This window comes from Mirounga leonina, unplaced genomic scaffold (genome assembly GCF_011800145.1).
Source record: "Mirounga leonina isolate KUSES-001 unplaced genomic scaffold, KU_Mleo_1.0 Mir_107, whole genome shotgun sequence".
Classification (NCBI taxonomy): Eukaryota; Metazoa; Chordata; class Mammalia; order Carnivora; family Phocidae; genus Mirounga; species Mirounga leonina.
Window position 1 is genome coordinate 3,729,406 of NW_023270233.1, and position 15,328 is coordinate 3,744,733.

General features: G+C 34.3%; 1 protein-coding gene across 6 annotated transcripts in view; it reads right to left on the bottom strand.

Annotated features, from left to right (window-relative positions):
• The window catches only part of LOC118018625 (probable E3 ubiquitin-protein ligase HERC4), a 131,369-nt gene that overhangs the window by 70,774 nt on the left and 45,267 nt on the right, over positions 1-15,328 (bottom strand). For all 6 annotated transcript variants that reach the window (XR_004681441.1, XR_004681442.1, XM_035017325.1 and 3 more), the window contains one exon: positions 11,348-11,478. Coding sequence is in view for 4 of the 6 variants with exons in the window: in XM_035017325.1 (XP_034873216.1) it covers positions 11,348-11,478 (131 nt within the window). In the remaining 2 variants the exon portion in view is untranslated. The remainder of the gene's footprint in view (positions 1-11,347; positions 11,479-15,328) is intronic.

Here is a 15,328-nt window from a genome sequence, read left to right on the forward strand (position 1 = left end):
ATAACTTGGAGCAGAGACAAGCTGTCCCAGCTATGACCATGCCAAACTACCCAGCCCCTAGTCAGATAATCAGCTGGTGAACTGAGTCCAGCTAAGATGAGAACTGCCCAGCTGAGCCTTGCCCAAATTACCGAATCAAAGAACTATCAGCAAAATAAAAAAAAACTGTTTAAGCCACTAAGTTTTAGCAATATAGGCTAATTAATATATTACCTCCACAGGCAAATTCTTTCAGGGCACCTCCAAAGTCCATTCAAACAGACACCAATAGCTTTCAGATTTCTTTGTTTTTGCCCTGCGGCATTCCCTTTAGTTTCTGGCAAACTAACCTGATATTTAAAAAGGTGTTTTGATTCAAAGTGTTTTCAAGTTATCTAGTCTGCCATATTACTGAAAATCTAAGAACCATTTTACCTTTGAGCCAAGGGAAATCAGAATTTTTTAACCAAAGAAACTCTTCTAACAAATGAAATATTAAATGGATTCCTAGCATATAAAACAGAAAAACTGCTATGCCTGAAGAAGGGGTTAACACTGCCCATAATGCCTCCTTCAGGAAGCAACCACTGTGATATCTCGAAAGAACATACAGCTTAAAAATTATTGCAATACTAGTTCATTAAACTCCTCCTCAAAATGGTATACCATAGGAGTGGTTCTTAAACCTTGCTGCATATTGGAATCACCTAGGGATTAACCTAGGCAATAATATGTTTCTTTTTTTTTTTTTCACTATTTTATTTATTTTTTTGACACAGAAAGACACAGCGAAGAGGGAACACAAGCAGGGGTAGTGGGAGAGGGAGAGAGAGAAGCAGGCTTCCCGCTGAGCAGGAAGCACGATGCGGGGCTCGATCCCAGGACACTGGGATCATGACCTGAGCAGAAGGCAGACGCTTAACGACTGAGCCACCCAGGTGCCCCAATAATATACATTTCTAAAATTTCTCCAGAAGATAAACAGCATTAAGTCAGAGTTAAGAGCCACTAAACAAACAACCATCCTAAGTCCTAGATTTGATATAATAGCTCAAAAACACTATGATATTATACCACTAGAATTTGAACCTTTTACTTCTGGATCATCTCCTTGATGGATTCACATTTCTGGTTTTCCTCAGCTGCTTCCTTCAGGAGGCTTTTGGCAATTATTCCATAAGGAAGTTATTACATCTTATGTTGACTACCTGGAAGTAAAACTGGTCAAGATACCATGTATCTACCTACATTCCCTCTACAGATAAATCCTTAAATCCTTACATCTTAATATATAACTGAAAATTTTTCCCCAATACAATAGTTGAATAAATTAATTAAATTACTAAAAAGAATTGAGTTCATAAAGCTAAGAATAACTATCCCAATCATTCTACTTGTTAAGGATTACAAAATTAGATAACCTTAAATCATTTGTGATTATTTCACAAGGGACTGATGAAGTATTTCACCTGAAAAAAATTATTTTTAAGTATTGCTTTATAGGGGCGCCTGGTTAACCCAGTCAGTTGAGCATCCAGCTCTTGGTTTTGGCTCAGGCCATGGTCTCAAGGTTGTGAGACTGAGCCCCGCATTGGGCTACACACTCGGCAAGGAATCTGCTTGAGATTCTCTCCCTCTGCCCCTCCCCAGCGTGTGCATGCACGAGCTCTCTCTCTCTCAAATAAATAAATCTTTAAAAAGTAAATAAATAAAATATTGCTTTATAGTCTCTTAATGAATTATGCATGAAGTAGATAAACAAGAAAAGATGAACTCTCTAAATTTTGGGAACATATATTCATGTATAACTTTTAACGGTATAAACAAAATTTTAATAGAAGCACTCCTGGCTCATACATACGATGAGCTTTCATTTACTTTTTATGATAAATTCTAGTCCATATATGGGAAAAGGAAAGGAAAGCTTTTGTCAAATCACTCCCCTAATTTTTCAAATACATGGTCAAGCACACAAAACTGGCATACAAAGAAAACAGGGCACCATGAACAAAATTTAGCAGAAAAAAAGAAATAGAAATAGATCCTAAAGATTTCAGATATTGGAATTATCAAACACAAGAATGTAGAACAACTATGTTCAATAGTTTTTTAGTGTCCAAGAAATAAAAGCCAAGCTTGAAAACTGACAGACAACTGGAAACACTAAAGAAAAAAAATGTCAGATTTTAAAAAGAACCAGTAAGAAAGACGAGTACTAAGAAGTCAAAATAACTAAAATCAATGTCTTGAAGGATAGGTTTAATGAAAAACTGACATAGCATAAGAATGGGCTAAAATACAAATCATAAAAACAATCAAGAAAGCAGCAAAGAGGGTCAAAAATGTAGAAAATGAAGAATAAGGCTACAAGGCAGAGGGAGAAGATTCAATACACATCCAGAGTCCCATGAAGAAAGGTGAAGCTATATCTAAAGAGATAATAGCTTAGAATCCCCTATAACTAATCAAAGATATTATTCCACAGATTCAAGAAGCCCATAAGAAAATGAGGAAATCATACTTCGACAAATGAAATCAAAACTGGAGAAAGATTAAAAAGAAACACATTACCTTCAAAGGAGCAACATACTGATTAATAGCTGGCTTCTCCACAACAACCAAAGCCAAAAGACAACAGAATATTATCTTCATAGAACTGAAAGTAATTATACCAAGCTAGAGTTCTATAACCACGAATAATATCATTTAAGAATGAAGGTAAAATAAAACATTTTTTAGATACATAAAAGGGTCTGTAGATCTACTCAAAGAAAATTCCAAAGGGTGTTCAGACAAAAGGAATTAGAAAATATGAAGAGTGGAAAAAAAAAAAGGTAATAAATATACAGGTATTTCTAAATGTACCTTGACTATATGAAGCAATGTTTTTGTGAAGTTTAATACATACAGAGAATGAAAAGATGGGAAAGGTAAACGAAGTCCTTATATTGCCCAGAAAAAGAGAAAGGTATTTATTAATATAAATTAAGGATATATATTATTTCTGTTTATGTTTTTTTTTTTTTAAGATTTTATTTATTTTTTAGAGAGCGAGCGAGAGAGAAACAGCATGAGAGGGGAGAGGGTCAGAGGGAGAAGCAGGCTCCCCGCTGAGCCGGGAGCCCGATGTGGGACTCGATCCCAGGACCCTGGGATCATGACCTGAGCTGAAGGCAGACGCTTAACCATCTGAGCCACCCAGGCGCCCTCTGTTTATGTTTAATGTAATAACTAAAAAGGAAGGTATAGTTTCCAAACAAGTAAAGGGAATTAAACTAACTTAAAAAATTATCAATCTAAAGAAAAGCAAAACAGAAAAGAAAAAAAATGAAACATTAAAAATAGATGGCAAAAACAGTACAAATATTATGGCAGGTTTAAGTGCAAACGTATCAGTAATTATAAAACAAACAGAATGGTCAATTTAAAAAACAAAATTGCTAGAGTGGATTTTTTTTTAACTCAAGTATAATTAACATACAGTGTTACAGTAGTTTCAGGTATAAAATAGAATGATTCAATAATTCTTATTTTTTTAAAGTTTATTTATGTTTTTAAAATTATAATTCCTGTATAGTTAACATACAGTGTTCTATTAGTTTCAGGTGTACAGTATAGTGATTCAACAATTGTACACATTACTCATTGCTTATCATGATAAATGTACTCTTAATCCTCTTCACTTATTTCACCATTCCCCCACCAACCCTCCCTCTGGCAATCACCAGTTTATTCTCTATGTTTCAATCTGCTTTTTTTTTCCTTTGTTCATTTGTTTTGTTTCTTAACATGTGAGTGAAATCATAAGGTATTTGTCTTTCTCTATTTCACTTAGCATTATACCCTCTAGATCCATCCATGTTGCAAATGGCAAATTTGCCAGACTACATTTTTAAAGATCCAACTTAATACTGTTTACATGATATTCATCTAAAATGTGCAGAAAGACAAAGTAAAAGAATATGTATGAACAAATATGTAAAAAATGAATATAACAGACAAAATAGGAAAAAACATATAAGCAGACATAGCTCTATTAACATCAGATAAAAGAGACTTTAAAAAATCAAAAGTATTGGGGCACCTGGGTGGCTTAGTCAGTTAAGCATCCAAATCTTGATCTCAGCTCAGGTCTTGATCTCAGGGTCATGAGTTCAAGCCCTGTACTGGGCTCCACACTGGGCATGGAACCGACTTTAAAAAATGTATATATATTACTAGAGATTTAGAAGTCGATGATGAAAAGTTCGATTCACCAAGGAGAGATAAAACTGGAATTTTATGCACTTAAGAATCAAGATAGCCTCAAAATAAAAAATTGTTTAGATCTACAAGAAGAAACTGAAAATAGTCAAACATTGTAAGACAGTATAATATTTATTGTTAACTGATTAAAAATGATCAAGCAAAACAAACAACAACAACAACAAAACACCACATAGAAGATCTGAACATTGTTAGAAAAATTTTACATACTGGGCATATACAGAACACTGCATCCCACCACTGAATGAACTAAAGACTGAAAGGTATGAAATGAAAAATATACACAAAATACGGATCATAAAGAACAAAGGTGGATACTTTGAAAAGATTAATAAATTGATAAATTTTCCAGAGGTTTCTCTGGAAAACATAGGTTTTAAAAAAGAGATCAGGAAAGAAAGGATAATTTACCAACTTCAAAAAAGAAAAAAAAGAAGAGATCACTACAGAGCCTACAAACATAAAAAAAAAACCTTAAGATCTGTGTATCTGTGGTATACTGAAATAGTAATCCCACTTCTTTACTATCCTGTAGTATTAAATATGCACAGTCTTGTTACAGCCTGATGGGAGATAAGCAGCATGTATTCCCCTACCTTAACCTTAGGTTTGGCCATGTAATGGTAATTTGCTTTAGTCAACAGGATTTTAGTAAATGTGATACAATCAGAAGCTTGAGATGTATGTGTACAGGTGTTACTCCCAAGAGAATAAAACCCAAAGGTAGCCACTGTCCCTCTGGCCTGAAATGAGAGAAGTAACAAAGCCACCCCTCTTAGCCACAGACTGAGCAAAGTCTCCCTTAATGGACATGCATCTTGAAACAGCTGCAATGTACAGCAAAAATAAGAGCCGCTCCAGCTGACCCATGGCCCAAAGAACTGTCTCAGAACGATCCACAGAATAAGAGACAAATATTTCTTATTAGAGGTCGCTGGCATAATTGTTTGCACACAGGAACAGGCCAATACAGACACTGGAAACTTTACATTAATGTTTAAAATTTAAGCAAAAATGGAAAAATTTAACTTACAAATAACTGACTCAAGAAAAAATTTAAAAGCTACCTTATAAAGAAACTGAAGAATGTTTTTTAAAATTCCAAAAAATAAAATACCAGGCGCAGATGGCTTTAAATGACAAGGTCTACTAACTTCCAAAGTGGTTCTATTTCAAATAAACAGAAAACAAGGGGACAATCCTCAACATATATTATTAGACTAGCATAACCTTAGTAATAAAATCTCGCTAAAAGAATAAGAACAGAAAATTATAAACCAAGTTCAGCAATAAACATAAAAACAATTATTTTAAAAATATTGGCAAACCAAATGCAGCACTATATAAAATGATAACACGATGACTAAATTGGAGTTACTACAGAAAAATAAAGCTGTTTTTAGTTAGTTAAATCCATTTATAGAATTCACCACATTAACAGATTAAAGGGGAAAAATCATAAATTATCTCAATAGATCCAGAAAGACCAACATTAAAAACTTAACATCCATTCATTTAAAAAAAAAATCCCTCTATACTAGGGGAAAAAAAGAGAAATTCCTTAATCTGATATAGGTATCTACAAAAAACGTATGGCAAACATGATACTGAATTGTGAAATACTGAAAGTTTTCCCACAGAGAGAATGCAGAACAAGGATGTCTGGATGTCTTGATCTTCAGCACTTTTTTTTTTTTTTTTTTGAGAGCAAGAGAGCACAAGGTTGGGGAAGGATCCTAAGCACAGAGCCCGATGCAGGGCTAGATCTCACAACCCTGAGATCATGACCTGAGCTGGAATCAAGAGTCAGATGCCTAACAACTGAGCCACCCAGGCACCCCGAGCTTCAGCACTTCTAGTGAACATTATCCTAGTGTCCCAGCCAGGACATTAGTAATGGCAAGAAATATGTTAAGCATTAAGTATTATAAATGAAGAAACAAACTAAATTGATTCACAGATAATATGATTGTGTACATAAGTTAATAAGAGTTTACCAAAGTGGTTGGATTTAAAATTAATATATAAACGTCAACTACTTCTACATGCCAAAGATACCTTTGAAAGTAGAACTTATAAAATAATATTATTATAAAGAAGTATCTAGGGCACCTGGGTGGCTCAGTCATTAAGCGTCTGCCTTCGGCTCAGGTCATGATCCCAGGGTCCTGGGATCGAGTCCCACATCGGGCTCCCTGCTCTGTGGAGAGCCTGCTTCTCCCTCTCCCACTCCCCCTGCTTGTGTTCCTGCTCTCGCTATGTCTCTGTCAAATAAATAAACAAAATCTTTAAAAAAAAAAAAAAAAAAAGAAGTATCTAGCAATAAAATTACCAAAAGATATACAAGACCTTTATGATGAAAAATCTTAAATATTTAATTAGAAGACATTAAAGAAGTTTGGAAGTTGATTAGAAAAGCCATAAAGACAACTTTTCGACAAATTAATCTAGAGATTCGAAACACTACTAATCAAAATCCCCCCAAAATTTTTTTGGAGAACCCTGACAGGCTGATATTAAAATTTCTATGAAAGTAAAAGGCCAGAAATAGCCCAAGCATTTTTTTTTTTTTTTAAGATTTTATTTGAGAGAGAAAGCGCACACATGTGCATGTGGAGGAGGGGAAAAAGGGAGAGGGAGAAGCAGACTCCCCACTGAACAGAGAGCCCACCTCGAGGCTCGATCCCAGGACCCTGAGATCATGACCTGAGCTGAAAATAGATGTTTAACTGACTGAGCTACCCAGGTGCCTCCAACCCAAGCATTCTTGATGGATATGACAAAAAGGACCTGCTTTATTCCAAACAGCAGAATTACAGTGTCATAAAATTTATATAGTGTGAAAGGGGCACAGGGATACAGGTATTGAAGGAGTAAGATGAAGATCACAGAAACTGCTCCATGTATATATGGGCTTACAAAGAAATTGGGATGTGTGGCCTATTTAAAGGAAAACAAAATTAACCAACATGGGTAAACAAAATGATACAGCCACTTTAGAAGGCAGTTTGGTAGTTTCTTACAAAATTAAACATACTAGTACAATAAGATCTACAAATCATGCACACTACTATCAAATAAAATAGGTTTTAAATCAAAAAAGGTTACAAGAGACAAAGGACATTATATTTTAACAAAAGGTTCAGTACAGCAAAAAGATAACAATTAAAACATTTACACATCTAATAAAAGACCATCAAAATATATGAAGCAAAAACTGAAAGAACTGAAGGAAGAAATTATTCTACAATAAATGGTTGGAGACTTTAATATCCCTGCTCTCAATAATAAATAGAAAAACCACACAGAAGATAAGTAAGGAAACAGACAACTTGAACAACACAATTAAGTCAACTAGATCTAACAGGACACACACTACCCAACAACAACATACACATTCTTCTCAAACGTACACGGAACACTGTCCACGTTAGATCCTATGTTAGGCCAGAAAGTAAGTCTCAGTAGATTTTAAAAGATAGACACCATACAAAGTATCTGCTCCAACCACAACGGGATGATGTTAGAACTCAGCAACATAAGGAAATTAGAAAATTCACAAATCTGTGGAAATCCAATAACATGAATCAGAAATCACAAGAGAAATTAGAAAGACTTAAGAGATAAATGAAAATGAAAACACAACATATCAAAACAAAAGATGCAGGGAAAGCAGTGCTAAGGGGGAAATTTACATTAAAAAACAAGAAAGATCTTGGGGTGCCTGGTGACTAAGTCAGTTAAGCGTCCGCCTCTTGATCTCAGTTTAGGTCTTGATCTCAGGGTTGTGAGTTCAAGCCCTGAACTGGGCTCCATGCTGGCCATGGAGCCTACCTAAAAACAAAAACAAAAACAAAAAACAAAAACAAAACAAAAAAAACAGAAGAGAGATCTCATGTGAACAACCCAACCTGACAACCTAAGGACCTTAAAAAAAAAAAAGCTAAACACAAAACTTGCAGAAAAAAGGAAATAATAAAGATGAGAGCTGAGATAAATGAAATAGAGAATAGAAAAACAGCAAAAGTCAATGGAACTAAAAGTTGGTTTTACAAAGATCAACAAAATTGACAAAACTTTAGCTAACTTGACCAAGAAAAAAGAACTTACTAAAATCAGAATAAAAGTGGGGCTATTACTACTAATGCTGTCAAAATAAAAAGGATCATAAGAGAGTACTATAAACAGTTATTTGCCAACAAATTAGATGATTTAGATGAAACAGACAAAATCCTAGAAATACAAAACCTACTAATACTAAATCACGAAAAAATAGGAAACTAAAACAGATCTATAAATAGTAAAACAACTGAATCAATAATCAAAAATCTCCCAACAAAGAAAAGCCCTACACCAAAGGCTTCATTAGTGACTTCTACTTAGCATTTAAAGAACTAACACCAATCCTATTCACACTTTTCCAAAAAACTTGAAGAGGTGCAACTTTCTAATTCATTCTATGAGGCCAGCATTGTCCTGATATCAAAGTCAGACAAGAACACTACAAGAAAACGACAGACCATTATCCCTTATGGGTACTGATGCAAAAATTCTCAATAGAATATTAGCAAACAGAATTCAGTAGTAATAATGAAAAAACTATACAGCATAGCCAAATGGGATGCAGGGATGGTTCAGCATACACAGATTCATCAGTGTAATTTACAGCATTAAGACAATGAAGAAAAAAACCCACATCATCATCTCAATTGATGCAGGGGAAAAAAAAAAAATCAACAAAACTCAACACCCTTTTATGATAAAAAAAAAAAAACCTCAAAAACTAAGAATAGAAGAAAATTATCTCAACATAATAAAAGCCAGATACGAAAAACCCACAACAGACATCATACTCAATGGTAAAGGACTGAAAGCTTTTCCTCTAAGATCAGGAATGAGACAAGGATGCCTACTTTGAATACTTCTATTAAACATAGTACTGGAAGCTCGAGCAAGAAAAAGAAATAGAAGGCACCTAAATTGAAAAGGAAGAAGTAAAATTATCTGTGTACAAAATCACCAAAGCGCAGAAGGATACAAAATCAACATGCAAAAATGAGTTCCATTTCTATACACTAATAATGAACAATCCAAAAAGAAATTTAAAAGACGATGAAAACTACAGAAAAATTACTGAAACAAATTAAAGACATAAATGAAAAGATATCTCCTGTTCATGGCTTGGAAGACTTAATATTGTTAAGATGTCAATACTTCCCAAAGTGATCTACAGATTCAATTCAATCTGTCTCAAATCATGGAAATACAAATTCAAATCATGATTAAGTAACACTATATACCCAAGAGATTAGCAAAAATTTCAATCTGATCAATAGGGACAAGGACATAGAGTGTCAGGAATTCTCATGCAATATTAACAAGAATGTAAATTCGTATAATCATTCTGGTAAATAGAGTGACATTAACCTGCAAAATTTCAAGGTAAGTATCCTCTATGACCCAGCAATCCCATTTTAGGTATATACTTAGAAATATGAAGTTTGGGCGCCTGGGTGGCTCAGTTGGTTAAGCGACTGCCTTCGGCTCAGGTCATGATCCTGGAGTCCCTGGATCGAGTCCCGCATCAGGCTCCCTGCTCGTTAGGGAGCCTGCTTCTGCCTCTGACCCTCCCCCCTCTCATGTGCTCTCTCTCTCTCATTCTCATAAATAAAATCTTTAAAAAAAAAAAAGAAATATGAAGGTTTATGTATATCATATAATAAATGTTCAAAGCAAAATTATTTGTAATTGCCAAAAACTGAAGTACCCAAATACCTGTCAGTAATAGAATGAATAAATAATTATATATGCATATAACTGAATAAAACACAGCAATGAGATCTAATGATGGAGAACCACAGCTTCATACATACAGATAATCAATCATATAAGTAACATGTTAAAAAAGAAAAGTCACCAAAGACTCCCTACAGTGTGATTTCAAGTATTTGAAGTTAAAAGTTGGCAAAACTGAACCATATTGTATATGGATATCTACTACGCAGAAAAAATTAAGCTTAGTCAAACAAAGTACACTTTGTTTTTTGACAGTCTACCTAATTTAAACCACCAAAGGTGAAGCTCAATTTCAAAGTTGTGACTCTTCTATTTACTCCCAAGAACTGGGAACGAGTATTCCAATTCAACTTTTACCAATAACTAATTTTATGTGTTAAATAATTAACTGCTCAATTTCCGCATTCTTTAAATTAAAAAAAAGGTGGAAAAGAAAAAGAAAAATAAGATGATTTGTACTTTCCCTTCAAGTGTGATGCTATATACAATAAATATATTATGTATTCATTATTAATATCTTGTCCCAGATAAACTTATTTCAAATAGAGAAAAGTAAAATAATCAGTAGAAAAAAATGTTTCTCCTGTTACTATTACTCCTCAGCAGCAAATTAGGCATTTAGGGAAGAATGTTTTTATCTTAGATTCCTAAATTGCTAAACAATTTGTTTAAAAAAAAAAATCCCTATTTCAGCTAGGAACTGCTATCTTCCAGTAATTTGTAAAATGACCAACACAAAGGGAAAAAGGAAAGACACCCCTGTATGTTCTCCAGGCCTTTTAGAAAACATGGAATTATTCCTTTGGCCACACATATGCAAATCCACAAGAAAGGTTATACTGTAGACATCAAGGGGACGGGCACTATTCAAAAAGCAATGCCCCACCAATGTTACCATGGCAAAATGAAGTCTACAATGTTACCCAGCATGCTGTTGGCACTGTTGTAAATAAACAAGGGCAAGATTCTTTTTGTCTAGAAAATTTTTGTGCATGCTGAAGACATTAAGCACTCTGAGAGCCAAGATAGAGCTTCCTGAAACATGTAAAGGAAAATGATCAGAAAAAAAGGAAGCCGAAGAAAAAAGTACTTGAATTCAACTGAACTGCCAGCCTGCTCCACCCAGAGAAGTACACTTTGTGAGAACCAATGGAAAGAAGCTTCAGCTGCTGGAACCCACTCCCTATAAATTCACGACTGGGTAGGTGTAAAAAAATAAAAGACCTCTGGACTGTTAAAAAAAAAAAAAAAACACCTAAATAACTGTGTTATGGAGACTAAGATTCTCTCTTATATAATAGCTTACCTTCCACAAGCAATCTGAGTGACAATGCTTCCCATAAGTTCAAAAACTTTCCTTGGGTTTATTTCATGACTGGTAGAGTTATGACCCAACTGACCATACCCTCCAGCTCCAAAAGTAAACACTCCACCTTCCTAAAAAAAAAAAAAAGACAAAACCCTTTATCATTAGAAGGCCTGATAAAAGAAAATAATCTTCAAGAAAAATAGGTTAATCTTTAATACATGGAGTCAATTTTTCTCTTCTATTGTCTTCACAATTTAACTTAACAACTTAACAAATAGCTGACTTTTCAAGGTAGAATGACTTAAACCTAAGAGAACTGCAGGCTATTTTCAAATATTTTAAAAGTACTTAATTATGTCTTATCATTATATTGAGCTGAAGCCATCATTAAAGAGATACTAGTCATTTTTTGCATTGCCTTTCATGATCATTATAATCAGGATCTTGTTGAATCCCAAGTACATACCTATAAAATATCACAAAACCTATAAATGGTATCTTCAGTTTTCAAACTAGTTATGCTTTTATATAAAGACTCTGCAGAAAGACTGCAATTAAACCAGAGTGCACAAATATAGCTATTTTTAACACACAGTTGCTACAATACACAGTTGACCCTCAAACAATTCAGGGGTTGGGGCATCAATCCCTTGTGCAGTCAAAAATCCATATACAACTTTTGCTTTCCCCAAAAACTTTACTAACAGCCTACTTCTGACTGAAAACCTTACTGATAACATAAACAATACCTAACTTAATCTTAATTTTTTTTGTATTTCTAGGCTACACAGTTTACCTGTGAATTTTTCCAAATTGTTGCAAATCTCCAAAAACTTTACCAATATATTTGTTGGAAAAGATCTGTGTGTAAGTGGACCCATTCAGTTCAAACCTGTGTTGTTGAAGGGTCTACTATATATAGTCTTTTAAAAATTTGTGGTAAAAACATACAACTGGTTATGTATATAAAAAAGTAATTTGTGATGACAGCTTAACACAACAAGCACAACTGGTTTTTCAACTCAACTGTTTTTCTTCAGAGTTGTAGCTATATACACAATTTTATATTCTGCTTTCATCATTTAATAGTGTAAATATATATATGGCTATGTAAGGAAATTGATTTTTCTTTTTATCATGGAAAATTTCAAACTACATAAAAGTAAAGACATGTATATATAAATATAAATACAAATATACATACACACACACACACACACACCATCAAATAACCATCACTTGGCTTTAACAACCAGCAAAAGTTAAATAACCTTGTTTCATCAATGCCCCTCCCATTTTCCTTTTTCAGGTACTTTAAAGCAAACTGTGGACATCAAATCATTTCACCTATAAATGTGTATGTATCTCTAATGGCATATACCTCTCACATATATAAATACGTAACACAGTAATACTATTATCACATTTACAAAATTAATATTAATTTCCTTTTTTGACAGAAATGGCAAAAGTGTTCATTTTTATTTCTTATGGTTTTTGTAACTGGTATCATTTTTTTCCAGTTTTATTTAGGTATGATTGAATTGACAAATAAAACTGTATATATGTGAAGCATACAATGTGATTTCACATACGTATACGCTGTGAAATGACTACCACAAAGGAGTTAATTTACACATCCATCATCTCACACTTTTTTTGTATGAATAAGAATGCTTCAGATCTACTCTCCCAGCAAACTTCAGGCATAGAATACAGTATTGTTAACTACAGTCACCACGCTGTACATCTTATAACAGAAAGTTTGTACCCTTGACCAATTTCCCCCCATTTCCCCTACCCCCACCCCAGCCCCTGGCAAACAACATTCTATTCTCCATTTCTACAAATTTGACTTTCTTTTTTTAAGATTCCCCATATAAATGACATGATCTTTCTCTAGCTTATTTCACTTAGAATAATGCCCTTCAGGTTCATCCATGTTGTTGCAAATGGAAGTATTTCCCTCTTTTTGTGGCTGAGTATTATTCTGGTGTGTGTGTGTGTGTGTGCACACACATGCAAATATATATATATATGTGTACATCACACATTTTCTTTATCCATTCATCTGCTAACGGACACTTAGGTTGTTTCTTGTCTATTGTAAAAAATGCTACAATGAACATGGGAGTGCAGTTATCTCTTCAAGAACCTGTTTTTACTTCCTTCAGGTATCAGAAGTGGAATTTGCTGGGTCATATAGTTAGTTCCATCTGTAATTTTTTGAGGAACCTCCATATTGTTTTCTACTTGCACAGTTTACATTCCCACCAGCGTGGGAACAAGCGTTCCCCCTTTCTTCATATCCTCACCAATACTTGTCCTTTGTTTTTTTGGTAATAGTCATCCTAACAGATGTGGGGTGTTCTCTCACTGTGGTTTTGATTTGCGTTTCCCTGATGATTGTGAGGTTAACACTAAGCATCTTTTCATGCACCTGTTGGCCATTTGTTATATTCTTTGGAAAAGTACCTATTCAAGGTCCTTTGCCCATTTTTAAACTAGATTATTTGGTTCTTTTAGCCACTGAGTTATAGGAGTTCCTTTTATATTTTGGATATTAACTCCTTATCAGATAAATGGTCTGCTAATATTTTCTCATACGAAAGGCTGCCTTTTTATTTCATTGACTGTGTCCTCTGCTGTGCAAAAACGTCTTTCATTTGTAGGTCCACCTATTTATTTTTGCTTTTGTTCCTTGTGCTTTTAGTGTCATACCTAAAAAATGATTACCAAGACCAGTGTCAAAGGGCTTTTCACCCCATGTTTTCTTCTAGTTTTAGTTTCAGGTCTTACATTTATGTCTTTAACCCATTTTGAGTTACATTTTGTTAATGGTAAAAATAAGGGTTCGATTTCTTTCTTTTGCATATAGATACCCGTTTTTCCAACACCATTTATTGAAGAGACCAAATTTTCCCACTGTGTGTTGTTGGTGCCTTGTCACTGATTAGTTAACTGTATATATGTGGGTTTATTTCTGGGCTATCTATTGTTTGATTGGTCTGTGTGTCTGTGTTTATGTCAGTACTATACTGTTTTGATTACTATAGCTTTGTAATATAGTTTGAAATCAGGAGCTTGATGCTCCAGCTTTGCTGTTCTTTCTCAAGATTGCTTTGGCTATTGGTGGTCTTTTGTGGTTCCATATGTATCCCAGGATTGTTCTATTTATGTGAAAAATGCCATTGGAATTTTGATAGGGGTTATACTGAATCTGTGGATCATGTTCAGTAGTACATTTTAACAAAATTCTTCTAATCCAAGAACATGCACTATCTTTCCATTTATTTGTGTATTTTTCAATTTCTTTCATTGATGTCTTATACAGTTTTCAGTGTACAGGTCTATCACTCCTTGGTTAAATTTATTCCTCAGTATTTTATTGTTTTCGATGATATTGTAAATAGGACTGCTTTCTTAATTCTCTTTCAGAGTTTATTCTTAGTGTACAGAGATGCTACTCATTTTTTATGTTGACTTTGTATCCTGAAACTTCACTGGTCATTTATTAGTTCAGAGTTTTGGCAGACTCTTAAGGGTTTTCTATATATAATATGTCATCTGCAAAGAGAGACAATTTTAGTTTTTCTTTTCTAATTTGGATGCATTTTTATTTCTTCTTCTCTACTAAAATTGCTCTGGCTAGAACATTCAATACTATCTTGAATAGAGGTGATGAGGGTTGGCATCTTCATCTTACACTTGATCTTACGGGAAGAACTTTCAGCTTTTCACCACTGAGTATGATGTTAGCTGTGGGCCTGTCATTTATGGCCAATGTTGAGGCATATTCCTCCTATACTTTACTGACTATTTTTTAAAAATATTTTATTTATTTATTTGACACAGAGAGAGACAGCAGGAGAGGGAACACAAGCAGGGGGAGTGGGAGAGGGAGAAGCAGGCTTCCCGCTGAGCAGGGAACCTGACGTGGGGCTCAATCCCAGGACCCTGGAATCATGACCTGAGCTG